This window comes from Pituophis catenifer, unplaced genomic scaffold, assembly GCF_029215685.1.
Source record: "Pituophis catenifer annectens isolate HBS135680 unplaced genomic scaffold, rPitCat1.0.hap2 SCAF_17, whole genome shotgun sequence".
Taxonomy (NCBI): domain Eukaryota; kingdom Metazoa; phylum Chordata; class Lepidosauria; order Squamata; family Colubridae; genus Pituophis; species Pituophis catenifer.
Window position 1 is genome coordinate 10,483,766 of NW_027256897.1, and position 27,603 is coordinate 10,511,368.

Here is a 27,603-nt window from a genome sequence, read left to right on the forward strand (position 1 = left end):
CCAGCTCCCTGGCACACATGCACGTGCCAGGAAGCTCAGCTTTTGGTTTCCGGAGCGCGCACGTGCGCCAGCCAGCTAGTCTTCTCGCGCGCATGCATGCTAGAAACAGGAAGACCAGGTGACTGGTGAGCATGTGCCTGCCAGAAACCGGAAGTTCAGCTTCCCGGTGTGCACATGCATACCACAGAACTGCTCTTCCGGTTTCCAGTGCTCCCATGCACGCCCATGCACGCTCCCATTTTGGCACTCAGTGCCGAAAAGGTTTGCCAACACTGACTTATGCCATTTCAGACAAGTGACTGTCCAGTCTCTTCTTAAAAACCTCCTATGATTTCCGGAGGCACCAAAACAATCAACAGATGGGGACAAATTAAAAAAAGAAAGAAAGAAAAGAAACAGAAGGATTTACTGCCATAAATGCCCACATACCATCATTTCACTTGAAATTACAGCATTTTTCAAGAGTGAAATATACCGGAGTGTAAATTTAAATGTTTTTGTGTTTTTTTTTTAAACTTTAAGATGTTTACACTGAAAGTTTATCTGAACATATCTCTGGGGAACCAGGAATCCTTCAGAAGTCAGTTTTATTGCCTTACTGGTATAAATCTAACTCAAGCCAACGTTAACCAAAATCAATTTGGGTAGATTAATTGCAAGCCCTTAAAAAATACGCTAAAAGAAACAAATCTAAATCTTTTTTTCCTTTTTTTTTGCAGCAAAACAAATAAAACGCAGATTAAAGTTTCTCCTTTGAGTTACTGACAGCCAATAAAATTTCAACCATCGTGCACCATTGCAGGACTGGTAAGAAATGACAGAGGCAGCAATTATATACCAGCCCCATATATAGTTACATCCTCATTTTCCCTAATTAGAAAGTCCTGTTTGTCACGAAGAATAGGCTGGTTATACATAAACAGGAAAGGAGGAAGGTGCAGTTATTAATCCTCCTTTGAAATCTGGGGACATGTTGTCCAAAAACTGTGACTTGGACTAAAAACACAAAACAAACTTGGTGACACCCAGCAAATTTTTCCAAGATTTATAACCGGAATCAACTTTTGTGGCTGGGAAAGTTGTGTTTAGCATCCCCGACTCCATCCACTGTCAAATCCATCGTCTTCTTTCCTCAATTAACACTTTTTTCCTAAAAACTCCTAAAAAACTTCCTTCCTAAAAACTCGCTTGCTGCTTTGCAAAAATTCCTTAAAGAAACCCGTTCCAATATTTTGATTATTCTCACTGCCTTCCTTTCACAACTCTAAGAGGTGCAAATTTAACCCAGGAGAAGAGCAGCCAAAATTTCATTATGTATGTATGTATGTATGTATGTATAAGTATAGGTAAAGGTTCCCCTTGCACATATGTGCTAGTCGTTCCCGACTCTAGGGGGCGGTGCTCATCTCCGTTTCAAAGCCGAAGAGCCAGCGCTGTCCGAAGACGTCTCCGTGGTCATGTGGCCGGCATGACTCAACGCCAAAGGTGCACGGAACGCTGTTCCCTTCCCACCAAAGGTGGTCCCTATTTTTTTACTTGCATTTTTTACATGCTTTCGAACTGCTAGGTTGGCAGAAGCTGGGACAAGTCACGGGAGCTCATCCCGTTACATGGCACCAGGGATTTGAACCGCTGAACTGCCGAAGTTTCGATCGACAAGCTCAGTGTCTTAGCCATTGAGCCACCACATCCCACTGAGATATATATATATATATATATATATAGAGAGAGAGAGAGAGAGAGAGAGACAGAGAGAGAGACAGAGACAGAGACAGAGAGAGACAGGGAGAGAGAGAGACAGACAGAGACAGACAGAGAGAGAGAGAGGGCTCACAATAAGAGTCTCTCTCTATATATATATTATATATATATGTATACACACACACACACACATATATACAGAGAGAGAGAGAAAGAAAGAGAGAGACAGAGACAGAGACAGAGACAGAGAGAGACAGAGACAGAAAGAGACAGAGAGAGAGAGAGAGACAGAGAGGGAGAGACAGAGAGACAGAGACAGAGACAGAGAGAGGGCTCACAATAAGAGTCTCTCTCTCTATATATATTATATATATATGTATACACACACACACACACACACACACACACACACACACACATATATATATAGAGAGAGAGGGGGGGGGGCTGACAATAAGAGTCAAGCCAACGAGAAGCCAGAATTATCAACCGATAATTACCCTTAACCATGTTATTACAAATAACAGCATGCCCTCTTCAATGCCATGTATGTGTCTGTTGTGTAAGAACACATCCTAATCTCGTTTCGTGGAATAATTACACGGCTTCCATTCTGCCAAATGAGACTGTAATTAACCCTAATTGCTCAAAACGTAACTCGGCTAATTCAAGGAGATCAATTACTATTAAACGACTTAATAAGACAAATTGCTGCATTAGAGAAGGGGGCTGGGCACCGAAAAAAAACCCGCATTTACAGGCAACTAATTGTCGGTGCAAATTCCGTAGCTGAGCCCAAGTAGATCAGCCACAAACTCTCAATGTGTGTACATGGTGCTTGCACATCTCAGCACCAACGACCAATTCACACACTGAAAGGAAAACTAACACCGGTGCTTCTTCTTTGGGGTCAATGGATAATTCAGCTGTAGACAACAAATGGATGGCATGTCACCCATCAATCAATAGACAAAGACTGGTGTTGTTGTTGTTTTTCAGCCTAGAAAGGCACAATTGCACGTGTTATGACACCCAGGGACCAAAGAGCTGCAAATGAAACACAGAGGAGAAGAACTGACCTTAGAGAAATGAAGAAAAACATGGTGGCCACTCAACAGAGCTTGGCCAAGAACGAGAAGGAAAGCAGGTGGAAAAAGAGAAGTCCAACTCTTTCTAAGAAAACATCACAACAGGGTTGGGCCTTATCCATATAAGGTGCTAAGATAGAGTTGACGTGATAAATGATGGAGGAACTCTTTTCAAATACAATACAGGACGGGTCTCCAACCTTAGCAACTTTAAGACTTGTGGACGTCAACTCCACAAGTCTTAAAGTCGCCAAGGTCGGAGACCCCTGATTTAGGGAATGCAAAGGTTCTTTTTCCAAAAGGCAACTGGACATCTTTGGTTTTTTTCCTCCCTTGAAGACGTTTCACTTCTCATCCAAGGAGTTTCTTCAGTTCAAGGAGTTCATCCAAGAAGTTCTTCATCCAAGAACTGAAGAAGCTTCTTAAGATGAGAAGCGAAACGTTTTCAAGGAAAAAAACCAAGGAAGTCCACTTCCCTTTTGGAAAAGCACTTTTGGCACAACCAGGGCCTTGATGACTGAGGATCTCTATAGACAATTTAGGAAACTGACCATTCTTCCCTGGGGGGGAGGGAGGGAGGGAGGGAGGGAGGGAGGGAGGTAGAGACACACATGGAGAAAGAGACACAGAGAGACAGACAGAGAGAGGCACAGACACAGGGAGACAGAGAGAGACAAGAGAGACAGACAGACAGAGAGAGACAGAGAGAGAGAGACAGAGAGAGGCACAGACACAGGGAGACAGAGAGAGACAAGAGGGACAGACAGACAGAGAGAGACAGAGAGACAGAGACAGAGAGAGAGACAGAGACAGAGAGACAAAGACAGAGAGAAAGAGACAGACAGAGAGACAGACAGACAGAGAGAGGCACAGAGAGAAAGAGACAGACAGAGAGAGGCACAGACACAGGCAGAGAGAGAGACAAAAGAGACAGACAGACAGAGAGAAAGAGAGAGAGAGACAGAGAGAGAGAGAGACAAAGACAGAGAGACAGAGATAGACAGAGAGATAGACAGAGAGAGACAGAGAGACAGACAGAGACAGAGAGAGAGAGACAGAGAGAGAGAGACAGAGAGAGAGAGAGAGAGAGACAGAGAGAGAGACAGAGGAGAGAGAGAGAGGAGAGAGAACGAGAGAGAGAGAGAGAGAGAGAGAGAGAGAGAGGGAGAGAGAGAGAAATATATAGGTGGTTAAATCCTAATTCTGGGTATATTTTTCGTTTCAGCTGTTGACGTGGATGGCCTGAGTCTTCAGAGAGGGGCGGCATATAAATTGAATTAATTAAATCAAAACCCAAAAAGAGAATTCAAAATGGCTGCTTACTTGTGTCTCATGCTGATATTCCGGGCTGGCCACTTTGCAGAGCAAGTTCTGGTCTCCCAGATGATGTGGATGGTTGTGTTGTCCTTCCATTGTAACATGCCAAGCCGTGTCCTTCAGCTGTACTGAAACAAGAACATCAGGATGTCAAAGAAAAAGAGACTCACAGCACTGGGTGCAAACGAGCTGAAGGGAGGGCATCAAAGCTGTCCCTTCCTTCCTTCCAGACTTTTCCTTGGCAAAGCTCTGGTGTTGAGTTCTTGGTGTTCTCATAACTTTCCTGCAGATGGTTCATGATCTACGTCAGTCAGGGGTCTCCAACCTCGGCAACTTTAAGACTTGTGGACTTCAACTCCCAGAATTCCTCAGCCAACTTTGCTGGCTGAGGAATTCTGGGAATTGAAGTCCACAAGTCTTAAAGTTGCTGAGGTTGGAGACCCCTGGCCTAGGTTATGCAATTCATACAGGGATGAAGTTACCTAGCTGGTAATGATCCGGCTGCTGGACAACATCTAAAGGACAACACCCGAAGAAGTATCTGCAGGAAAATGAGCAACGTGGGCCAGAATGTCTGAAAACAACCAAGTGTGGAGAACATCAAAAGCCCAACAATTCAACCTTAGCTCCTTCTCTTTTCTACCGAAAGCTGTGGTGAGCATCTGAACATCCAAAAATGCTCCTTATAAGGTCAGTAACAGAAACATTGGTTCCTTTCTTGTCTCAGTGCCGTTCCCTTTTTAGTTTGCTCGGGGCTGGTAGCAGCCATCCATCAAGAACCTCGCAGAACTTAAATCAAAGATGGTTGGGATAGCACGAGGGAAGGAGAATCAGGCAAGAAAGCAAAACAAGAAACCGATTGTTTCCCACTTACAGGATGACACCTAAGGACTAAGAAAGCATTTCTGCAAAAGGTAAAAGGTAAAGATTCCCCTCGCACATATGTGCTGGTCGTTCCCGACTCTAGGGGGGCGGTGCTCCTCTCCGTTTCAAAGCCGAAGAGCCAGCGCTGTCCGAAGACGTCTCCGTGGCCATGTGGCCGGCATGACTCAACGCCAAAGGCGCACGGAACGCTGTTCCCTTCCCACCAAAGGTGGTCCCTGTTTTTCTACTTGCATTTTTTTACGTGCTTTCGAACTGCTAGGTTGGCAGAAGCTGGGACAAGTCACGGGAGCTCACTCCGTTACGTGGCACCAGGGATTCGAACCGCTGAACTGCCGGCCTTTCGATCAACAAGCTCAACGTCTTAGCTACTGAGCCACTGCGCCTACGTTGGTCAGTTCCTGTCTGCAAAGGAACTTGCAAACACAGCATTACAGCTATCCCACCTCTCGGGTCAACCAAGAAAAAGAAAAAAGACCAATAAATCTTTGGAGAGAGAAATGAAAAACCCCTACTACACAAACCCAATGTCTTTGGCGGCCCTTGGGACCATTTTGATTTCAGATCAGGCAGTTTTTCAAAGATGGAGAAACCATCTTTTCTTGTCAGGCAGGAGGAAGGAGAGAAAGAGTGAAGGGAGGAAGGGGAAACGGGTTAAATTTAACCAAGTTCCAGAAAAACCACAGCCTAAACAAGAACTGAGACCTGATTCTAGCATTTCCTCCACCTCTCTCAACTACGTAGGGAAAATCTCTCCAATTTTTTTTCATGAAGTCAAAATGTTTTGGGGTGACACAATTATTGGTCCGGGCATGTACGAAGCCTTTCAATGCATCTTCCAGATATCATCTGGAGAAGTTGTTCTTGTCTGAAGTAATGTAGGGTAGTGGTGGGTTTCAATTTTTTTTTTACTACCGGTTCTGTGGGTGTGGCTTGGTGGGCGTGGCATGGCTTGGTGGGTGTGGCAGGGGAAGGATACTGTAAAATCTCCATTCCCACCCCAATCCAGGGGAAGGATTGAGCCTTGGTGAGCCCACCAAGCCATGCTGCCTGCAATTACTGCAAGTTCAAATCTCACCAGGCTCAAGGTTGACTCAGCCTTCCATCCTTCCGAGGTAGGTAAAATGAGGACCCGGATTGTGGGGGCAATAAGATGACTTTGTATAAAAAAGAACACTGCTTAGGGGGGGCCAAAAGCCCTACTACTCAGGTATATACAAAAGTATGAAGGCTATTGCTTAACGCATTGTAAGCCGCCCTGAGTCTCCGGAGAAGGGCGGCATATAAATCGAATCAATCAATCAATCAATCAATCAAGAAGGATACTATAAAATCCCCATTTCCTCCCGATCAGCTGGGACTCAGGAGGCAGAGAATAGATGGGGGCGGGGCCAGTCAGAAATTTTACTACCGGTTCTCCGAACTACTCAAAATTTCCCTACCAGTTCTCCAGAACTGGTCAGAACCTGCTGAAACCCACCTCTAATGTAGGGTTTCCTGCCTAAGCAGGGGCTGGACTAGAAGACCTCCGAGGTCCCTTCTGACTCTGTCATTCTAACTTCAAGAGCTCACTTTAAAAAAAAAAAAAAAGACCAAACAGAAACATCAAAACCGTAAGCCTTTTCTTCTCCTGCCGCTATTCGATCACATTTTCTCATTTTGCCCCTAAACCAGGGGTGTCAAACTCGATTTCATTGAGGGCCGCATCAGGGTTGTGTTTCACCTCGGGAGGTGGAGGGTGCGTGTGGCCAGGATGGGCATGGCCAGCATGTCACTCATGTCGGGGGGGCACCTGTGGTGGCCCGAGCGCTCCGGCAGCAAAAACGGGCTCCCGAGCTCCGTTTTTGGCTGCGACGGCCTCCTGCAGCCCTCTGCCAGTGAAAACAGAGATTGGGAGAGCTGCATCCAGCCCCCGGAGCCGTGAGTTTAACACCCCTGCCCTAAACCATCATCTGCCAAGATGCTTTGCAAAACTTACAATATTTTTAAAACCGTGCCCCCCTCCCCTGACTTGGGTCTGTGTTCTCCGGGTGGGGAATCACAGAACACCCCGCCTACCCTGGGCCTCTTATCCCCAAGTGACTTTTATGGCCTGTTATCTTGCAGCATTTATGCCACGAGATCTTGTAAGGAAAATTTCACCTGTCATTAGTATTCTCGTGGCAATTTCCCTGGCTCAACCTTTAAATCTCATCCATCATGCTAAAGAACGCCGGCAACGAAAGCGATAGTAATATATATATATACTTCCTCTTGGTAGAGCCCAATTACTAGCTACGTTCTTCTTTATTATTATTATTATTAGTTTATAACATAAAAACAGCATACTAAAAAGCGGAGACATCACCCTGACAACAAAAGTGCGTATAGTCAAGGCGATGGTTTTCCCAGTTGCAATGGATGGCTGTGAAAGTTGGACCATAAGGAAGGCTGAGCGCCAAAGAATGGAGGCCCTTGAACTCTGGTGCTGGAGAAGACTCCTGCTAGTCCCTTGGATTGCAAGGCCATCCAACCGGTCAGTTCTAGAGGAGATCAACCCTGACTGCTCTCTAAAAGGCCAGATCCTGAAGAGGAAACTCAGATACGTTGGCCACCTAATGAGAAGGAAGGAAGGACTCCCTGGAGAAGAGCCTAATGCTGAGAACGATGGAGGGCAAAAGAAAAAGGGGATGGCAGAGAACGAGGTGGCTGGATGGAGTCACCGAAGCCGTCGGCGTGAGCTTAAATGGACTCCAGAGGATGATAGAGGACAGGAAGGCCTGGAGGAATGTTGTCCAAGGGGTCGCGATGGGTCGGACACAACTTCGCGACAAACAACAACAACAATACAAAAGGAACTATGGGAAAGTAAGGGAGGGAAAAGGGAAGGGAAAAATGTAGGGCAAAAGGAAAACAGAAAAGGCATTGACTGTCAACTCCTTTTGGTGCAGTAGAATAAGATAACAGCATCAAAACCTCAATTTTTTTTTTACTCTTCCACAGTAATACAAACTAGCCATTTCTATAACAACAGACCTATCTGATCGGCAAAACCCCAAATCAAAGTTTTCATTTTTTCCTCCACCACCTCAAGCACAAAGTCCAGAAGCGGTTTCCAAGCAGAAACTAAAAGTAATTGCTTTTTTTGGTGTTTTCTTTCATCCAAGCCACCAATTCAGCCATCTCTGCTACCTCCATCAACCTTTGCAGCCGTACATCCGTTGTGGGAATCTGATCACTCGCTACGTTCAACCACTTTCTCCCTTCCTCTTGCAAATGGCAAGCGAAGAGTAAAGACAGAAGCAGCAGCTCTCTTCCTCGCCCTAACCTGGACGCTGGAAACAGACGGGTGTTATTCGGGAAAACGCCAGAGTGCCCTGAACTGAATAATTAAGCGTCTGACGGCCCTTTTCAAACACAGGGATCTATTTACTGTAAACGCTCGCAGTCTGAAGTCCTCGGCTGGGTTTTCTCGGAAGGCAATCCGAGGTGACTCAAACCGTCTGTAAACACTGAACAGGAAGCACATCAGAAATAAGGCAATCACACATACCCTTGAAGATAGCGAGCGTTTTCCAAAGAAAAGCCATCAAGGCCATTGGTATTTTAACAGAATGACAGAGTTGGAAGGGACTTTGGAGGTCATCTAGTCCAACCCCCTGCCCAAGCAGGAGAGGAAACCCCAGGCCATTCCAGAAAAATGGACGTCCCATCTCTTCTTAGAATGTTGCACATCGGGGAAACAAGCGTCTTGAAAAGCTCTAGAACAGAGGTGTCAAACTCAAGGCTCCGGGGGCAGGATGTGGCCCCCGGGATGCTTAGATCTGGCCCATGGGGACCCCCTTGGAAACAGCAAAGGGCCAGGGGTGAAATCCAGCAGGTTCTGACAGGTTCTGGAGAACCGGTAGCGGAAATTTCTGAGTAGTTCGGAGAACCGGCAAATGCCACCTCTGGCTGGCCCCAGAGTGGGGTAATGGGAATGGAGATTTTGCAATACCCTTCCCCCAGGAGTGGGAAGGGGAATGGGGATTTTGCAGTATCCTTTCTCTGGAACGGGGAGGGAATGGGGATTTTGCAGTATCCTTCCCCTGGAGTGGGGAGGGAATGGGGATTTTGCAGTATCCTTTCCCTGGAACGGGGAGGGAATGGGGATTTTGCAGTATCCTTCCCCTGCCACGCCCACCAAGCCACGCCCACAGCACTGGTAGTAAAAAAAATTGACTTTCACCACTGCAAACGACTGGCCCACGGTGACTCTGCCAGAAAAAAAACGGAGTTGAGGAGGGCCGTTCGCAGCCTCCCGAAGCTCTATTTTTGCTGGCAGAGGGTTGCAGGAGGCTTGGGAGCTTGGGAGCCTGTTTTTGCTGGCAGAGTCCTCGGGCCACCAGAGACACCCCCGACACAAGTGACATCGAGCTGGCCACGCCCACTCAAGCCCCCCCCACCCCCAAGTTAAACACAATCCTGATGCGTCCCTCAATGAAATTGAGTTTGAAACCCCTGTTCTACAGTAGCGGCCAAAATTGTGGAAACCTTTTGGGAAAAGTGTATTTTTGAGGTTTGATGGCTAATAACACCCACTTTTGCTTTGGAGTTTCAAGATAATCCTACTCTACTGCTGGAATGGCTTGGGAATAGCCCAGACCTTCACCCAAGTGAAAATCTATGGAGAAACCTGTTAGTCAGAAGCGACCCAGCAATAAAACCCAGTTAATAGAAGCCATCATTCCATCTTGGTTTCACATGATAACAGCTGCAGAACTCAAAGACTCGGTTCCCTCCATGGGAAGACGTTGTAAGGCCGTCATTCATGCTGAAGGTTACCCAACAATGTATTAACTGACAGGATGATCATTTTTGTATATCTCGTTGTTTCCTGTTGTGATGATTTTTGTATATCTCGTTTTTTTTCACTTTTCTTCTTTATCCTGTAACTGCTATTCTAAGAGCAAATCCTTCCTAAAAGTTCCTGCGTTACATTCTTGATTCAATTATCTTTCCATTGATAGATAAATTGATGGTACTACAGTGGTGGGTTCCTCCCGGTTCGGTCCGGTTCGGCCGAGCCGGTAGCGGTGACGATATGACGTCACCGAACCGGTTCTCCCCCCCTGCCCTCCCACCCACCCCCACGTTATTCTTACCTTTTATTTGGCCCCACCCCCAATCTATTGCTGCCTCCTGAGTCCCAGCTGATGACTAGAGGGAAAAAAACTGTTTAAACTCTTGCCGCGGGGCTTCAAAGGGCCGCGCTACAGCTGATCAGTGTTAAAAGCAAACAAATGAGTCGGGTCGTAAGTGCGAGGACTGGTCGTAAGTGCGAGGACCTTCCAGAAATAACTCTGACCAGCTAGCCACGCCCACCTAGTCACATGACCTCCAAGCCACACCCACAAAATAAACCACGCCCACAGAACCGGTAGTAAAAAAAATTTAGAACCCACCCCTGGTACTACTACTCCAAAGAAAAGTGGGTGTTATTAGCTAGTTTTAGAAAATACACTTTTCTTTTCCCCAAAAGGTTTCCACCATTTTGGCCACTACTGTAAAACTTCACCCAGATCTGAGAAAGACCGTCAATTAATGTTTGCGTTGACTTTCAAGATGTGGTAGAGACGGGGAGAGTTTTGATGTGAATAATAATATATTTTTTTTAAAAAAACCCTAAACCTCTCTTACTCAACTCCCAATTCTACTCGGAATGAGGTGGTGCAGATGACCTCAAAGCCCCCCACTAACTTCCTCCTGGCTCTTCACCGCAACCGGTGTTGCTTCGGGAAGGTGTGAAGTCCTTCTTCCGGCCCTGGAATCCCCCCCCCACTTCCCACAATGCACCCACTGATGTAATGTGGTTTGCAACAACCACACAATCGTCTACAAAACCAAGGCCACTCGCCTACATTCTTAACATTGGTGGCAAGCTTCCGGTTTGAAATAAAATCCTCCACACAGCTCATGTTTATGATCCTGCTTTGAGTCGGCAGGATGAATCTTTCGACATCAAGACAGTGAGATGTTTCCACGCTGTCTTCTTCATTCACAAAAAAATTTAAAAAAACCACTTCGGTAAAGCCACTCGGTGGACATGCCATAAATCCAGGGGTGAAATGCTCCCGGTTCGGACCGGATCGCCCAATCCGGTAGCAATGGCAGCAGGTGGTTTGGAGAACTGGTAGCAAAAATCCCTGCGCCCCCCCCCCCATGCCCAGCTGAGCCGAGCAATCATCAAAGGCTTTATTTTTTTTTTACTTTTAAAAGCATTTTTTCTACAATCTCTTCCGACGAAAAAATGCTTTTAAAAGTAAAAAAAAAAAAAAAAAAACCTTTGATGATCGCGTCGCTCAGCTGGGATCGTCAGAGGCTTTTCAAAGCATTAGAAAAAATGCTTTGAAAAGTTTAAAAAAAAAATTGGCCACGCCCACCCAGTCACATTAAACCCCCCCCACCAAGCCACGCCCACAGAACCGGTAGTAACAAATTTTACATTTCACCCCTGCATAAATCCCCCCGCCCCGGCCTCGTTTTCAGCAGCCAAAACTTGCAATCAAAAACAAGGATAAATATTTAAATCAGCTTTTTTTTTTAAAAAAAATTATTTTAATACAAACATTTCATCTTTCATTAAACAGTGTGTCGTCTGGGTACAAATATTTTGTGCAATAACGATTAAAATTTACAGCCATATTTAATATTTTGTCTAGTCTTAATCCTAATATGCCTACTATTATAACAATCCTCTTCTTAGCTTATTTTTTCCAATTTTCTTTTCTAATCTCCTTTTCTTTCTAATTTTCGTATTTGTTCTCTAACCATTGATAGAATCACTCCCATATACTATAATAATCAGAATCTTCCTTTTCTTTAATTGCAAGTGTTAACCTATTCATTTCTGCACATTCTAATCTTTTCTTAGTCACATTCTCATCCATTGGGATCTCTTCACTTTTCCAATCTTGTGCAGTTATTTATTTTTTTGTGGATTCGTTCTCTGGCCTACAAGATCCGGATCCAATGGCTCGCCCGATCTGCAGGGTCGTCTTGTCCAGAAAAAAAATCAGTTCAGTTGTTGCTCTTAGAAGATGCAAGGAAGGAGATTTTCGTGGACGTGGGGGGTGAAATATGGGTCCAAGATATTTTACGTGCCTTTTCTTTTCATTCCCCCCTTTCTGAATTCTGCTGCCCTCCCCCTCAAAAACCCTGATTTCTCCTCCGTCAACAAGGAAATCTAGAAGGATCTCGTGAGCTAACCTTTGCCGAGTCCACTCTATTTATAAATTCGTGTTATCTGCTGGGATCTTTTTCTGCTTCTCGCTGTTGGTCTCTAGCTAGTATTAGTCACCTTTTCACTGTTAAATCGCTTCTGAATGGATCCTTTCTCATTCGCTTGGATTCTTCTAAGCTTCTCAAGGCAAGCACGGTGGGAAGGCAAGTTATAATTTAACTAGAATGCTTGCAAATTTGCATCGTCAAAAGGCACTGTTAAAAAAAAAACGGAAGCAAAGTTTTCCCATTTGTAGGCCACGCCTTTTTTTCCATTAATAAAAATTTCCGGCGACTTGAACCAAAACATCCATCCGGGCAGGGCTGTTTAATTAAGTAATTATTGTTTAGCATCCGACTCTGCAAACAACAGATTCTGCTTCTTTTAATACCAGCCCGGTCTGCGAAAGTATAAAAGAGTCCTTGACTTAACAACCAGGGGTGAAATGCAGGGATGAAATCCAGTAGGTTCTGACGAACCGGTAGCGGAAATTTTGAGCAGTTTGGAGAACCGGCAAATGCCACCTCTGGCTGGCCCCAGAGTGGGGACGGAATGGGGATTTTGCAGTATCCTTCCCCCAGGAGTGGGAAGGGAATGGGGATTTTGCAGTATCCTTCCCCTGCCATGCCCATCAAGCCACACCCACCAAGCCACATCACGCCCACCAAGCCACGCCCACAGAACCGGTAGTAAAAAAAAATTGGATTTCATCACTGGTGAAATATTACCGGTTTGGACCGGTTCGGAAAACCGGTAGCGATGGCAGTCCGAGGCTCCGCCCACCTGCCCAGTCGTTACTTCCTGGTTTCAACCAGGAAGTAACCTGTTTTTTATCCTATGTGCAGAAGGGTTCTTCCGAACTGGTAGGGAAGGTTAAGTAGATTTCACCCCTGCTTATAACTATTTGTTTAGTTCAAAGTTACGACGGCACTGGAAAAAAAAATTACGACCCATTTTTCACACTTACGACCGTCGCAGCATCTCTACGCTCTCAAAGAATCCAAATTGAGATGCTTGGCAGCTGACTCATATTTACGACCGTGGTGGTGTCCCGAGGTCAGGGGATCCCCCTTTCGTGACCTTCTGACGAGCAAAGTCAAGGGGGGGGGAGCCAGATTCACTTAACGACCGGGTTACTGGCTTAATAATTGCAGTGATTCGCTTAACATCTGTGGCAGGAAAGGTCCTCGCAAAACGGGGCAAAGCTCACTTAACAACTGTCTCGCTTAGCAGCGGTCGCAGGTCAAGGACAACCTGTTATTGACAGAGACACTTGCCTCCAGAGGTTGTGAGTGCCTCAACACGGAAAGTTTTTAAGAAGAGATTGGATAACCATTTGTCTTAAATGGTATAGAGCAGTGATGGCTAACCTTTTTGCCGTCGCGTGCCAAAAGCAGGGGGGGAGCGCAGGGGGTTTACGCATGCGCGTGCCCCCATTCATAATTCAATGTGCCTCACCCCCGTCCATGCACGTGTGACTCTCTGCACTTCCCCTGCTTTTGGCACGCAATGGCACGGTGGGTCAGTAGGCCCGTTTTTCGCCCTCCCCAGGCTCCAGAGGCTTTCTTGGAGGCCGGGGAGGGTTAAAACAGCCTTCCCCAACCCACATTTCCTGACTTCCGGTGGGCCCAGAAGGCCTGAAAATCAGCTGGCCAGAGCGCGCATGCGCAGTGGAGCTGAGCTAGGGCAACGCTTGCCTGCCCACAGATATGGCTCCGCGTGCCACAGGTGGCACGTGTGCCATAGGTTCGCCATCACGGGTATAGGGTTTCCTGCCTAAGCAGGGGGTTGGACTAGAAGACCTCCAAGGTTCCTTCCAACACTGTTATGCTCTGCTCTGCTCTTCTGTTCTGCATTCTGTTCTGTTCTATTCTCTCTTCTCTTCTCTTCTCTTCTCTATTCCCTGTTCCCTCTTCTCTTCTCTTTTCTTTATTCCCCTTCTCTCCTCTTATTCTCTTCCCTATTCCCTCTTCTCTTTTCTTCTCTCCTCTTTCTTTTCCCTATTCCCTCTTCTCTTCTCCTCTCTTCTTTTCCCCTATTCTCTCTTCTCTTCCCTCTTCTCTTCTCTTCTTTTCCCTATTCCCTCTTCTCTTCTCTTCTTCTTTTCCCTCTTCTCTTCTCCTCTCTCTTCTTCTCTTCCCGATTCTCCTCTTTTCCCTAATCCCTCTTCTCTTCTCCTCTCCTCTTCTCTTCCCTATTCCCTCTTCTCTTCTCCTCTCTTCTCTTCTTTTCCCTAATCCTTCTTCTCTTCTCCTCTCTCCTCTACTCTTCCCTATTCCCTTCTCTTCTCTTCTCTTCGTTTCCCTATTCCCTCTTCTCTTCTCCTCTCTTCTTCTTCTCTTCCTAATTCTCCTCTTTTCCCTAATCCCTCTTCTCCTCTCTCTTCTTCTCTTCCCTATCCCCTTTTCTCTTCTCTCCCCTATTCCCTTCCCTTCCCTTCCCTTCTCTTTTCTTCCCTCTTCTCATCTAATTATTATTCCCTTCAAACTAACTATACCTAAAAATGCAAACTGGATGCTTCGTTGCCACTGTGTCTGATCGTATATGTTGCACTATTTACGATCCAATATTCTATTCATATAACTCTTATCTATGTCTGTCCATGAGACGGCCCCAATCAGCCTCCATAAATTCCTCCGGAAGATTAAGTTGACAGGAACCCTTCAAAACGTATTTTGAGCCCCCCCCCCCGTCTCAGCATTTGCATGGTGCCCAAACCGGGGAAAAAAAAGAAAGAAAGAAATAATGAATCGAAAGATTTTATCCAGATTCGGATACCCTGCACAACCTCTTCTCTCCTTGAAATATGAAAACAAGAGGATAAGCTCCTTGTCTAGAAGCAAAAAAATATTCCCTAATCTCAGTTGGCATGTGCCAAATCTCATCTCGGACATTTGAAAATCCTTTCTCCTGTAAAGTAAAACCCAGGTTAAGCATCGAGAGAGAGTTCAGTGTATTTTTAACCTGTCAGTTAGCTTGGAGAAACGGGGGCTTCTCTCTAACACGTTCAGTTTCAGGTTTTTTGTTCAGGATGAGTGAAGGATGGAGACCACAAACCTCGACTCTTGAAAGGCCTTCAGATGTTGGGGTAGGAGAGGAGAGGAGAGGAGAGGAGAGGAGAGGATGAAATAATGAATGGGATGGGATGGGATGGGATGGGATGGGATGGGATGGGATGGGATGGGATGGGATGGGATGGGATAGGATAGAATAGAATAGAATAGAATAGAATAGAATAGAATAGAATAGAATAGAATAGAATAGAATAGAATAGAATAGAATAGAATAGAATAGAATAGGAGAATGAAATAATGGATGGAATGGAATGGAATGGAATGGAATGGAATGGAATGGAATGGAATGGAATAGAATAGAGAATGAAATAATGGATGGGGTGGGATGGGATGGGATGGGATGGGATGGGATGGGATGGAATAGCATAGCATAGCATAGCATAGCATAGCATAGCATAGCATAGCATAGCATAGCATAGCATAGAATAGAATAGAATAGAATAGAATAGAATAGAATAGGAGAATGAAATAGTGAATAGGATGGGATGGGATAGAGAAGAGAAGAGAAGAGAAGAGAAGAGAAGAGAAGAGAAGAGAAGAGAAGAGAAGAGAAGAGAAATTGAAATAGAAGAGAAATCAGCATAGAATAGAATGCAGAATAGAATAGAATAGAGTTTCCTCTTAGAGCAGGGAATTGGACCCTTCCAGCTCTATTCCGATCCTGTTTTATTTCTGTTCTATTCCATCCCATTCTAATTCTTTTCCCGTCTGCAGTCCTAACTATCCATTGAACTCTGTACCTGTCGTGTTTTGTTTGCCGTACCAAACCAGGCAGTTATAGACTCATAGAGTGCTGGACGCAACCCACAGCTTTTGGACGCAAGCCATTCCACTGATTCTCCCCCGTTGTGTGAAAATTTATTTTAAATTTCTCCTCCTCCTTCCAAAATCACAGCCTACATTTGCATCCTCGGTAATTTAACAACTGGTGTTCTGCCCTAATGACCGGCTGGGTGGGTGTGGCCATGGTGGGCGTGGCCAGGGGCTGTGACAGGCAGAACTTGGTCTCCTGCACCCCCTCCTGCGCCACACACCCCCCGCACCCTGTTTTGGGCCTAATAGGCCTCCCTGCACTTACCTGGGAGCCAAAACGGGCGCGTGGGGACTCCTGGAAGGGGCGGGGCCAGCCAGCAATTTAACAACCGGTTCCCCCCGAACCAGCTGAATCCCACCACTGCTTGGTAACATCCGAGTTGCAGGCCTGAAGAAAGGGAAGCCGTAAGACATTCGACTCAGCATTGCAAACCACGAATGTTAGGCTGGAAAAGGAGTCAGCAACCTGGGGCTCTGGAGCCGCATGTGGCTCTTTCACCCCTCTGCTGCGGCTCCCTGTCACTCAAAATATGCGTCACAACCGCCAATGTGCAACCCCCGCCGGCACACAATTTATTGAGCTTTTCAACCCCCCGGTAGGCCAACCATGGAGAAATCCAAGAAAAGAAAAGTTTCAGAAGAAAACAGAACGTTGAATTCAACTACATATGCTAGTTTTGTGACTAGCATATGTAGTTTTGTGAAATCTGTGCCTGACGATTTTGTGAAATCGTCAGGCACGGGAAGGGTTTTTGTGGCTCCCGGTGTTTTCTTTTCTGTGGGAAACGGGTCCAAATGGCTCTTTTGAGTGTTTAAGGTTGCAGACCCCTGGGCTAGAACAATCACCGACCACAGCAAAATCGTGCCATTCGCCCGGTACGGCGGGGAACGAGTTTTAAGAGAGGGAAAAGGGGGGGGGAAGAGTCTAAAACAGCAAAATTATGAGTCAGGCTAATAAGGATTTGCTGCTAAGATGCATTTCTTCAATTATCGGCGAACGCTGAAGTCCAATCTTCAGGGTGTTCCCCTACCCTGGCTGGGCTTCGCATCCGTGTTTAAGATGAATTGTTCTGCTGGCAAAGCGGCCTTCTTCAAGGATCTAATAAGTTCCCTCAGGATTTGGTGCTGTAGTTACTTTTCTGTCTTTTCCACGGGAAAAACAAGATTCTTTCTCGCGCCGAGCAACTTCTCTAATATTCCGAGGTACAACAGAGCACAGAGGCAGTTGTGTTAGTTAACAGAACGACATTTATAACTCAAAGGGAGCCTTGTTCCTTCGGCTCCAGCCGCGGTGTAAACAACCCTCCGATGAAGGGGACGCCGTGAATTTGTTTTCCCGCGAATCTTTGATGCCAGTGTGTCTTTTCCTTTTTGCTCCTGGTCTTCAGATGAGACAGGAATAAATCAGGCGCGACGCTGTTTTCATTTTACTTTTCTACTACGGAATTTCAGAATCAGGATCAGAATAGAGCTGGAGGGGACCTTGGAGGTCGTCTAGTCCAGCCCCCTGGATCCTATACCAGGGATGGCGAACCTTTTCAGCACCGAGTGCCCAAACAGCACCGAGTGCCAGAACTCTGGAAACCCAGACACCAGCTGACCTGTTTTTTGGCCATTTTCCAGCTGTTTTTTGGGCCATTTTTGGGCCGATTTCAGGCCGTTTTACACCGCTCCAGTGCCCGCTAAGACCAGCATGCTCACTGGAAACCGGAAGAGCAGCTGGCAATGGCACGTGTGCCCACAGACAGGGCTCTGCTGGCCACCTCTGGCACATGTGCCATAGGGTCACCATCACAGTCCTATACCATCTCAGGCAAGTGACTGTCTAGTCTCTTCTTAAAAAGCCTCCAGCCTCCAGCACCCACAACTTCTGGTGGCAAGCAGTTCCACTGGTCAATTGTCGTCCCTGTTAGGAAGTTTCTCCTTAGTTCCAGGTTGCTTCTCTCCTTGATTCGTTTCCATCCATCTCTTCTTGTCTTGTCTTCTGGGTTTATCCCACTGCAAACTTCAACAAAACAGCCCGCCGAAGCGAAAGAGGCAACGGGGTTGTGACGCACAATTTTTTGTATATTTATTTCCCGATCAAATTTGAAATGCTGGAGAAATGGTTCCTTTAACCGTCTGTGGGTGTGGCTTATTTTGTGGGCGTGGCTTGGTGTGTGTGGTGGGGTAGTGTGACTGGGTGGACATGGCCAACTTTTTTTTTTTTACTTTTAAAAGCATTTTTTCTACAACCTTAAGAAGTTGCAGAAAAAAAATGCTTTTAGAAGCCCCTGACGATCCCAGCTGAGCCGCGCGATCATCAGAGGCTTTTTTTTTTTTTTTACTTTTAAAAGCATTTTTTCGGCCAAAGAGGTTGTAGAACGAATGCTTTTAAAAGTTAAAAAAAAAAAAGAAAAGCCTGTGATGAGGTGGGCGGGGTAAGTGAGCGGTGACCGGGCTGGGGACCGGTTCGGGGGCGTGGCCAGCCAATGTTATTACCGGTTCTCCAAACTACTACAAATTTTTACTATCGGTTCTTGCGAACCGGTGCGAACCGGGAGCAATCCACCACTGATGTCGCCCCTAATTCTTTTCTTTAGACAAGCCAAGCCCAAAATCTGCAGCCGCTCTTCATATGTTTTAGTTCTTCATATGTTCAATCGCAACCAGACTGTCTTCCACTGAGGACCTGTATATTGCATGGATCAGAAAGAGGACTGAGAAAAATTCTGCAGACTCCTCGTCACATCCTGGATATAAACTGTTTCATCCCTGCCCCATGGGAACGCCGCTATAGGGCACTGCATGCCAAAACCACCAGACACAGAGACAGTTTTTTCCCCCTTGTGCAATCACTCCGCTGAGCACCTCAGTCACACAGCACTGTTCTATGTCTAGGGATATATATCCACGGCCAGTACGCTCGCACAGAGTGGGCCTCCTCAGGGTGCCGTCCGCCAGACAATGTCGGCTGGCGACCCCCAGGGGGAGAGCCTTCTCTGTGGCGGCGCCCACCCTCTGGAACAACCTCCCCCCACAGATACGCACAATAACAGACCTCCGGATTTTTCGTCGGGCCCTGAAAACCTATTTATTTCAACTAGCTGGGCTGGCTTGAGTTAAATTTTAAATTGATTTTAAATTGGGTTGTTTTAATTCACGGCCAAAATATTTAATTATTTTAAACTGTTTTTAAATTTTGTATGTTCTGTTTTTCTACTTTGGCTGTTCACCGCCCTGAGTCCTATTTGGAGAAGGGCGGTATAGAAATGGAAACAAATAAATAAAAAATAAATAAATAGTATGACTGTACAGCAGAGCTGGTATTCAACCGGTTCAGACCGGTTTGCCCGAACCGGGAGTAGCGACCCTGGTGCTAAGCTGTCCTATTTAGGCACGTTTTCAAGCCGCGCGCATGCGTGCAAGCCGCCCACGCTCTCACATTTGCGAGCCGGTAGGGAAAGTAAGTGACTACCACCCCCGCTGTACAGATAGTGCTCGACTTACAACAGTTCATTTAGTGACCATTCGTAGATACCACAGCACTGAAAAAAAGTGACTTGTGATCGTTTCTCACACCGGTGACGGTTGCGGGGTCCCCTACGATCATGTAATTTACATTGTGTGATGCGCAACAAATTCATATTTGTGACGACGCAGTGTCCCGGGGTCACGTGATCCACTTTTGCAGAGTCAATGGGGAAGCCAGGTTCACTTCCCAACCATGTCACTAATTGAACAACTGCAGATAGAGATAAATAATAGATAATTAGACAGAGAGAGATAGAGAGAATTAGACAGATAGAGAGATAATTAGATAGAGATAGATAGAGATAGAGATAGAGATAGATAAATAGGTAATTAGATAGAAATAGAGAGATAATTAGATATAGAGAGTTAATTAGAGAAACAGAGATAGAGACATAGAGATAGATAGATAATTAGATAGAAATAGATAGAATTAGATAGAGATAATTAGAGATAGAGAGATAGAGATAGAGAGATAATTAGAGAGAGATAATTAGAGAGACATAGAGATAGATAATTAGATAGAGATAGAGAGACAGACATAGAGATAATTAGATAGAAATAGAGAGATAGAGATAATTAGATGGAGAGATAATGAGAGATAGATAGATAATTAGATAGAGAGATAATTAGAGAGAGAAATAATGAGACATAGAGATAGATAATTAGATAGAGAGACAGAAATAGAGACATATAGATAATTATATAGAAATAGATAATTAGATAGAGAGATAATTAGAGATAGATATCATTAGATAGAGAGATAATGAGAGAGACAGAGATAGATAATTAGATAGAGAGACAGAGATAGAGACATAGAGATAGATAGATAATTAGATAGGAATAGAGATAGAGAGATAGAGATAATTAGAGATAGAGAATTAGAGAGAGAGAGATAATTAGAGAGAGAGATAATTAGAGAGACATAGAGATAATTAGAGAGAGAGGGAGACAGACAGACAGATAGATGGATGGATGGATGGGTGGATGGAGAGAGAGAGAGAGATTAGATAGGTAGCTAGAGAGAGAAGTCACATGATCCGCTTCTGTGACCTTCTGATGAGCAAAATCAATGGGGAATCCAGATTCGCTTAACAACCGCGTCGCTAATTGAACAACTGCAGCGATTCCCTTAACACACGTGACAAGAAGAGTTGTAAAAATGGGACAAACTCACTTCACAAACTTCCCACTTAGCAACATAAATTCAGAGCTCGGTTGTGATCATAAGTCGCGTACCTGTGTCCCTTTTATCCTTCTCATCTTTTCTTTACCTTCTACCCTTGGTATCTTATGATTAAATTACTTTATCGTTTGTACGTGCACAGAGAGCTTCTGCGCCGGAGACAAATTCCTTGTGTGTCCAGCCACACTTGGCCAATATTCAAGAACATTGAAGAATCACTATAGAGCCATGATGGCGAACCTGTGGCACGCGGAGTCATATCTGTGGACACACGAGCATTGCCCTAGCTCAGCTCCAGCGTGCACGTGTGCACCGGCCAGCTGATTTTCGGGCCTTTTGGGCCCACCGGAAGTTGGGAAATGGGCTGTTTCCATCCTCCGGAGGGCCTCCGGGTGGGTGGGGAAGGCTGTTTTTGCCCTCCCCAGGCTCCAAGAAAGCCTCTGGAGGTGAAAAATAGGCCTACTGGACCCACCGGTAACCTTTTTGCTGTTGCGTGCCAAAAGCGAGGGGAGTATGGAGGGATCGCACGCATGCGTGGGGGGCACGGTGTGGGGGGCATTGAATTATGGATGTGGGCACGCTCGCGCGTAACCACCTCCATGCTCCCCCCGCTTTTGGCACGTGACGGCAAAAAAGTTAGCCATCACTGCTATAGAGGTTTTTCAAGAAGAAACTGGACAATCGTTTGTCCAAAGTGGGCAGGGGGTTGGACTAGAAGACCTCCAAGGTCTCCCTTTCCTGGCCTATTGTCCTATGTTCTAAGAAGCAGAAACTCTAAATTACACGAGATTTTTCTACCGACTCTTGAAAAGGATTGTTGTCCAGGCATGCAGAAAATGTGCAAGACATTCTCCAGGGCAGGAGAATGAAATTCCCGCTACGCTCACAGATTCCCACATAATAACTTTCTATTCGGGGAACAGAGGGAGGCAAAGATTAGCGCAGCAACGACCACATTCTGCCAGTGGAAATTGCGTTCATACGCTACATTTTTTCCTTCTTCGCAGAGGCCACCTAATGTAAAAGTTATTTTGTTTTATTTTTCCTTTTTTTCCCCCTCTAATCTGCGCTAGTGACCCTACTCATCTCAACGCCATTGCTATGATCTCTCTGGACGGGTTGGACTGTCTACACCAGGGGTGACAAACTCAAGATCCGCGGGCTGGATCTGGCCTTGTGGGGTGTTTAAATCTGGTCCGCAGGGCCGGACTGGAAACAGGAAAGGACTGGACTGCGGGGCCCCTGACAGCCAAAATGGGGCATGTGGGGGGGGGGGGAAACGCGTGACCCCCACGCCACATTTTTGGCCTGGACGGCCTCCTGCAGCACTCTGCAGGCCAAAATGGGCCGTGCGGGGACCATTTTATAGAGATAGATAGATGATAGATAGATAGATAGATGATAGATAGATAGATAGATAGATAGATAGATAGATAGAAAGACAGAGAGAGAGAGAGAGAGAGATATGAAAAGATAGACAGATAGATAGATAGATAGATAGATAGATAGATAGATAGATAGACAGACAGACAATAAAGATAGAGATAGATAATTAGATGATCGATAGACAGATAAAGATAGATATAGATAGATAGAAAGACAGAGAGAGAGATGAAAAGATAGTTAGACAGATAGATAATTAGATAGATAGATAGATAGATAGATAGATAGATAGATAGATAGATAGGTAGGTAGGTAGGTAGGTAGGTAGGTAGGTAGGTAGGTAGATAGATAGATAGATAGATAGATAGATAGATAGATAGATAGACAATAAAGATAGAGATAATTAGATGATCGATAGACAGATATATAGATAGAAAGACAGAGAGATGAAAAGATAAGAGTTAGACAGATAATTAGATAGATAGATAGATAGATAGATAGATAGATAGGTAGGTAGGTAGGTAGGTAGGTAGGTAGATAGATAGATAGAGATAGAGATAGGCAGGCAGGCAGGCAGACAATAGATAAAGATAGAGATAGATAGATAATTAGATGATAAACAGACAGACAGACAGATAAAGATATAGATAGATAAAAAGACAGAGAGAGAGCGAGATGGAAAGATAAATAGTGATATAGACAGATAGATAGATAGATAGAGATAGACAGATAGACAGATAATTAGACAGATAATTAGACAGATAATTAGATAGATAGATAGATAGATAGATAGATAGATAGATAGATAGATATGATCTGACAGGCCTGAAAGTGATGATTGGAGATTTCACCCCACTATGGCCATTTAACAACTTTATCTACATAGGAAAAAACCCTGATTACAAAAATATCATAGATAGATATGCATATATATTGCTGACAAAGAAGAACATTGCAAGAATGTTTTTCACACTTAATACCGTTGTAGCTTCTCCATTGTGATGTGAACAAAATTCAGACAATCGGCAACTGACTCCTAATTATGACGGATGCAATGTCCCGAGGTCACGTGATCCGCTTCTGTGACCTCCTGACGAGCACAATCAACAGGGAATCCAGATTCGCTTAGCAACCATTAAGTTACTAACTTAACCAATGCAATAATTCACTTAACAACAGTGGCAAAAAAGTCTTGGTACAATGAGGCCAACTCGCTTAACAAATTTTTCACTTAGCAACATAAATTTTGGGCTCGGTCGTAACTCGAGGACTACCTGTAATAGGTTTGTTGCTACCGAAATGGCTCGTTCATAATATTATTATGTAAAAATAAAAATAAAAAAGAAGTTTGATACTATTATCTTATTCTACTGCACCAAAGGGAGCCGGAAGTCAATGCCTTTTCTTTCTATTTCCCCCCCCCCTTGTCTCTTCCCTTCCCTTTTTCCTCCCCTATTTTCCTCCTATTTTCTTTTGCATTTTTTGTATTATAAACTAATAAAATAAAAGTTAAAAGAATCAGACCCGTTTCAAAACAAACCAACGAGCAAGAAATCTCCGCCTTGTGTTCGTTAGACTTGAGATCTGTTAGTTCCGCTATTCCTCCAGCTGTCAAGATATTATTAATCGGAGTAACTGGCCCCTGAAAACAGTTAGGAGCTTAAAAAACCCAGTTAAAAATTTATTCTATAAATATCGTAAAGATTAAGAGATCCTTGCTGTCCCTTCCAAGAAGCTCTTTCGCCAGTAGAATTATTGTGGTAACACAGAACATTTTACTGCGCAGGAATGTCGTAGCATATACAGTTTTGTGCTGAAAGCCACACCACTCGTAATCCATCCAAGGGATCAGAAATCATCGCTTAGATCTTCCAGGCTGATTAAATGCAGTCTGGATAAAAAGGATGGCCAAGAAAGCAACTCCAATCATTTCCTTAACCTGTTATCTGTGTCTTTGGCTAACAGATCCTTCCTTTCTTGCCAGACTTTGAAAACATGGAACTGCCCAAGTAAAGGGGGGGGGGGGGAGAGGAGAAATGGATTTTCTGGAACAGTTTGGCTAATTTCGAATGATCCCCGGGGCAAGACAATCTGAAAAGCAAAAGCCTCTGGGTTTTATGGTGAGGTTCTCCAGGTTCTGCCAGGAGATTGCTTGTCCTAGGCATGCCTCAAAAGTTAAAAGGAGATGGGTGGTTAGGGAAGAAGGGAGGGAGGAAGGGGAGGGGAGAGGAGAGAAGGAAGCAGAAGAGGAAAGGAAGGAGAAAGGAAGGAAGAAATAAAGAAAGGGGAGGGAGGGAAGGAAGGAAGGAAGGAAGGAAGGGGAAATGAGATGGAAGAGAAGGGAGGGAGGGAAGGAAGAAAGGTGGGAAGGAGGGAAGGAAGCAGAAGAGAAAGAAAGACAGAAAGAAAGAGAGAGAGAGAGAGAGAGGAAGGGAAGGGAGGAAGGAGAAATGAAGTGGAAGAGAAGGGAGGGAGGGAGGGAAGGAAGCAGAAGAGGAGAAAGACAGAAAGAAAGAGAGAGAGAGAGAGGAAGGGAAGGGAGGAAGATAGGGGAAATGAGGTGGAAATGAGAGGGAAGGAAGCAAAAGAGGAGAAAGAGAAAGAAAGAGAAAGAGAGAAGAAGGGAAGAAGGAAGGGGAAATGAGGTGGAAGAGAAGGGAGGGAGGGAAGGAAGGAAGGAAGCAGAAGAGAAAGAAAGACAAAAAGAAAGAAAGAGAGAGAGAGGGGGGAAGGGAAGAGAGGAAGGAAGGGGAAATGAGGTGGAAGAGAAAGGAGGGAGGGAGGGAGGGAAGGAAGCAGAAGAGGAGAAAGACAGAAAGAAAGAGAAAGAGAGAAGAAGGGAAGAAGGAAGGGGAAATGAGGTGGAAGAGAAGGGAGGGAGGGAGGGAAGGAAGGAAGGAAGCAGAAGAGAAAGAAAGACAGAAAGAAAGAGAGAGAGAGAGAGAGGAAGGGAAGAGAGGAAGGAAGGGGAAATGAGGTGGAAGAGAAAGGAGGGAGGGAGGGAGGGAGGGAAGCAGAAGAGGAAAGGAAGGAGAAAGAAAGAAAGAGGTAAGGAAAGAAAAAAGAAAGAGAGAGGAAGGGAGGAGAGGGAGGGAAGGAAGAGGAAGGGAAGTAGAAAGAAAGAAAGAGAGAGAGAGGAAGGGAAGAGAAGAGAAGAGGGAAGGGGAAATGAGGTGGAAGGGAAAAGTGGGAGGGAGGGAAGGAAGGAAGCAGAAGAGGAAGGGAAGGACAAAGAAAGAAAGAAAGAAAGAAAGAGGTAAGGAAAAAAAAAGAGAGAAGGGAAGGGAAGAAGGAAGGAAGGAAGGAAGGCCATACAGCTCTTAAACTGGCACCCAGAAATAATCTGGCAATTGATGCCAACCTTAAAACTGGTCTCACTCGACGGAGGTGGGTAACTGCCACAACCCATTCCCGCTGCAGATTTAAAACTACCAGCCCTGGTGAAATAAATATAAATTGAACAACGGACAAGCAACTGTTCCCCCCCCCCCTTAAAGAGATTCCGTAGGAGCACAGAATTAAAAATAATAATGAGGACTCTGGAAAAAAAAAAAAAAAACCCTACCACCGGAAGCAGGAAACTGGTCAGGACCGTGGCAGACCGCAAGTGGTAGAAGGAACAGAGGGAGGTTTTTCTAAGAAACTGAATCTTGAATTAATTTGCACTGGGATGAAACTTAAAAAAGACAATTCTCCATATTGTAATATACTATTTTGTGGCATAACATATGAACATTAACAAGAACGTTGGGCAATAGCAACAGAACTTGGCCCTTAGACTTATATGCCGCTTCACAGGGCTTTGCAGCCCTCTCTAAGCGGTTTACAGGGTCAGCCTCTGGCCCCCAACCATCTGGGTCCTTTTACTGACCTCGGAAGGACAGAAGGCTGAATCAATCTTGAGCCGGTCAGGATTGAACTCTTGGCGGTCAGCAGAGTTAGCCTGCAATGCTGCATTCTAACCCCTGCGCCATAATGGCTCTTAGATAAATATAGAGATACGGATAAATAGGTAAGTCAGATAGACAAAACAGATAGATAGATAGATAGATAGATAGATAGATAGATAGATAGATAGATAGATAGATAGATAGATAGATTTTCCTTTCCTTCCTTCTCTTTCCTTCCTCTCATTCCCAGCACTTTGCTTCCTCCCTCCCTCCCCTTTCCTTTCCTTTTCTCTCTTTCCTTTCTTTTCCTTCCCTTCCCTTCCTTCTTTCCTTCCTCTCATTCCCAGCACTTTGCTTCCTCCCTCCCTCCCTCCCCCTTTCCTTTTTCCTTTTTCCTCTTTCCTTTCTTTTCCTTTCCTTTTTCCCTTCCCTTCCTTCCCTTCCTTCTCTTTCCTTCCTCTCATTCCCAGCTCTTTCCTTCCTTCCTCCCTCCCTCCCCCTTTCCTTTCCTTTCTTCTCTTCTCATTCCCAACTCCTTCCTTCTCCCTCCCTTTTTCTCTCTTTCTCTTTCTTTCTTTCTTTTTCTTTTCTCTCTCTTTTTCTTTCTTTCTTTCTTTCTTTCTTTCTTTCTTTCTTTCTTTCTTTCTTTCTTCTTCTTCTTCTTCTTTCTTTCTTTCTTTCTTTCTTTCTTTCTTTCTTTCTTTCTTTCTTTCTTTCTTTTCTCTGTCTTCCTTTCTTCCCTGTAACACCTGCCTTTCTTTTTAACTGTTCCTTCCACTTGGCAGGCAGACGCTCAGAGTCCTTCTTATGAGACAAATCCAGGTAGCAGAAGCCAAGGGGAAATTCTCAACTTGAGCAATCCCCCCCCTTTGCCCGGCCCGGCCCGGCCCCTTGAGACAGAGGGAAGCTTCTGACTCACAGACAGGCCCGGGCAAGCAGAAGGGCTGTTCCCGATACGTCCCAGGAAAAATGTCTTTGGGTGCACAATGACATGCGCTGCCTGAGCAGCCCAACAAATTTCTTCCTTGGAAATGCACAACGAATGGCGGTTCCAGAACCTGGCAGGCATTTCTCGTTGAATAAACCAAGAGATGAAAATAAAAATAATTAAGAGGCGAATCAGCAGCACAGCCTTCCGGAAAACGGACTACCTGCAGCCCTCAGGGTGGGTGGGGGGGTTTCCACCTGACCCCCAGACCCCCACCACACACCCCAGGCTGGGCCAAGAATTCACATCCTATCTTGATTCCCACAACGCACAAATGGCTGCAAAAAAATGGATGGAGTTAGCAGAGATGGCGCAGAGGTCTTCAAACTTGGCAGCTTTTAAGACTTGTGGACTTCAACTCCCAGAATTCTCCAGGCTGGAGAATTCTGGGAGTTGAAGTCCATAAGTCTTAAAGCTGCCAAGTTTGAAGACCTCTGGATTAAAGCGAAAGAAAACAAATATATATATATATATATATATTTCCTACTTGGAAACCGCTTCTGGACTTTTGAGCTTGAAAGTGGGGGTGGG

At 45.1% G+C, this 27,603-nt stretch overlaps 1 protein-coding gene across 3 annotated transcripts in view; it reads right to left on the reverse strand.

Annotated features, from left to right (window-relative positions):
* NEK6 (NIMA related kinase 6) overlaps nt 1-27,603 on the reverse strand; it is a 93,147-nt gene that overhangs the window by 47,500 nt on the left and 18,044 nt on the right. For 2 of the 3 annotated variants that reach the window (XM_070955707.1, XM_070955706.1), the window contains exon 2: nt 4,113-4,234. In XM_070955707.1, coding sequence (XP_070811808.1) covers nt 4,113-4,202 — 90 coding nt within the window. In that variant the 5' untranslated portion in view covers nt 4,203-4,234. The remainder of the gene's footprint in view (nt 1-4,112; nt 4,235-27,603) is intronic. The other variant, XM_070955708.1, reaches the window with a different exon arrangement.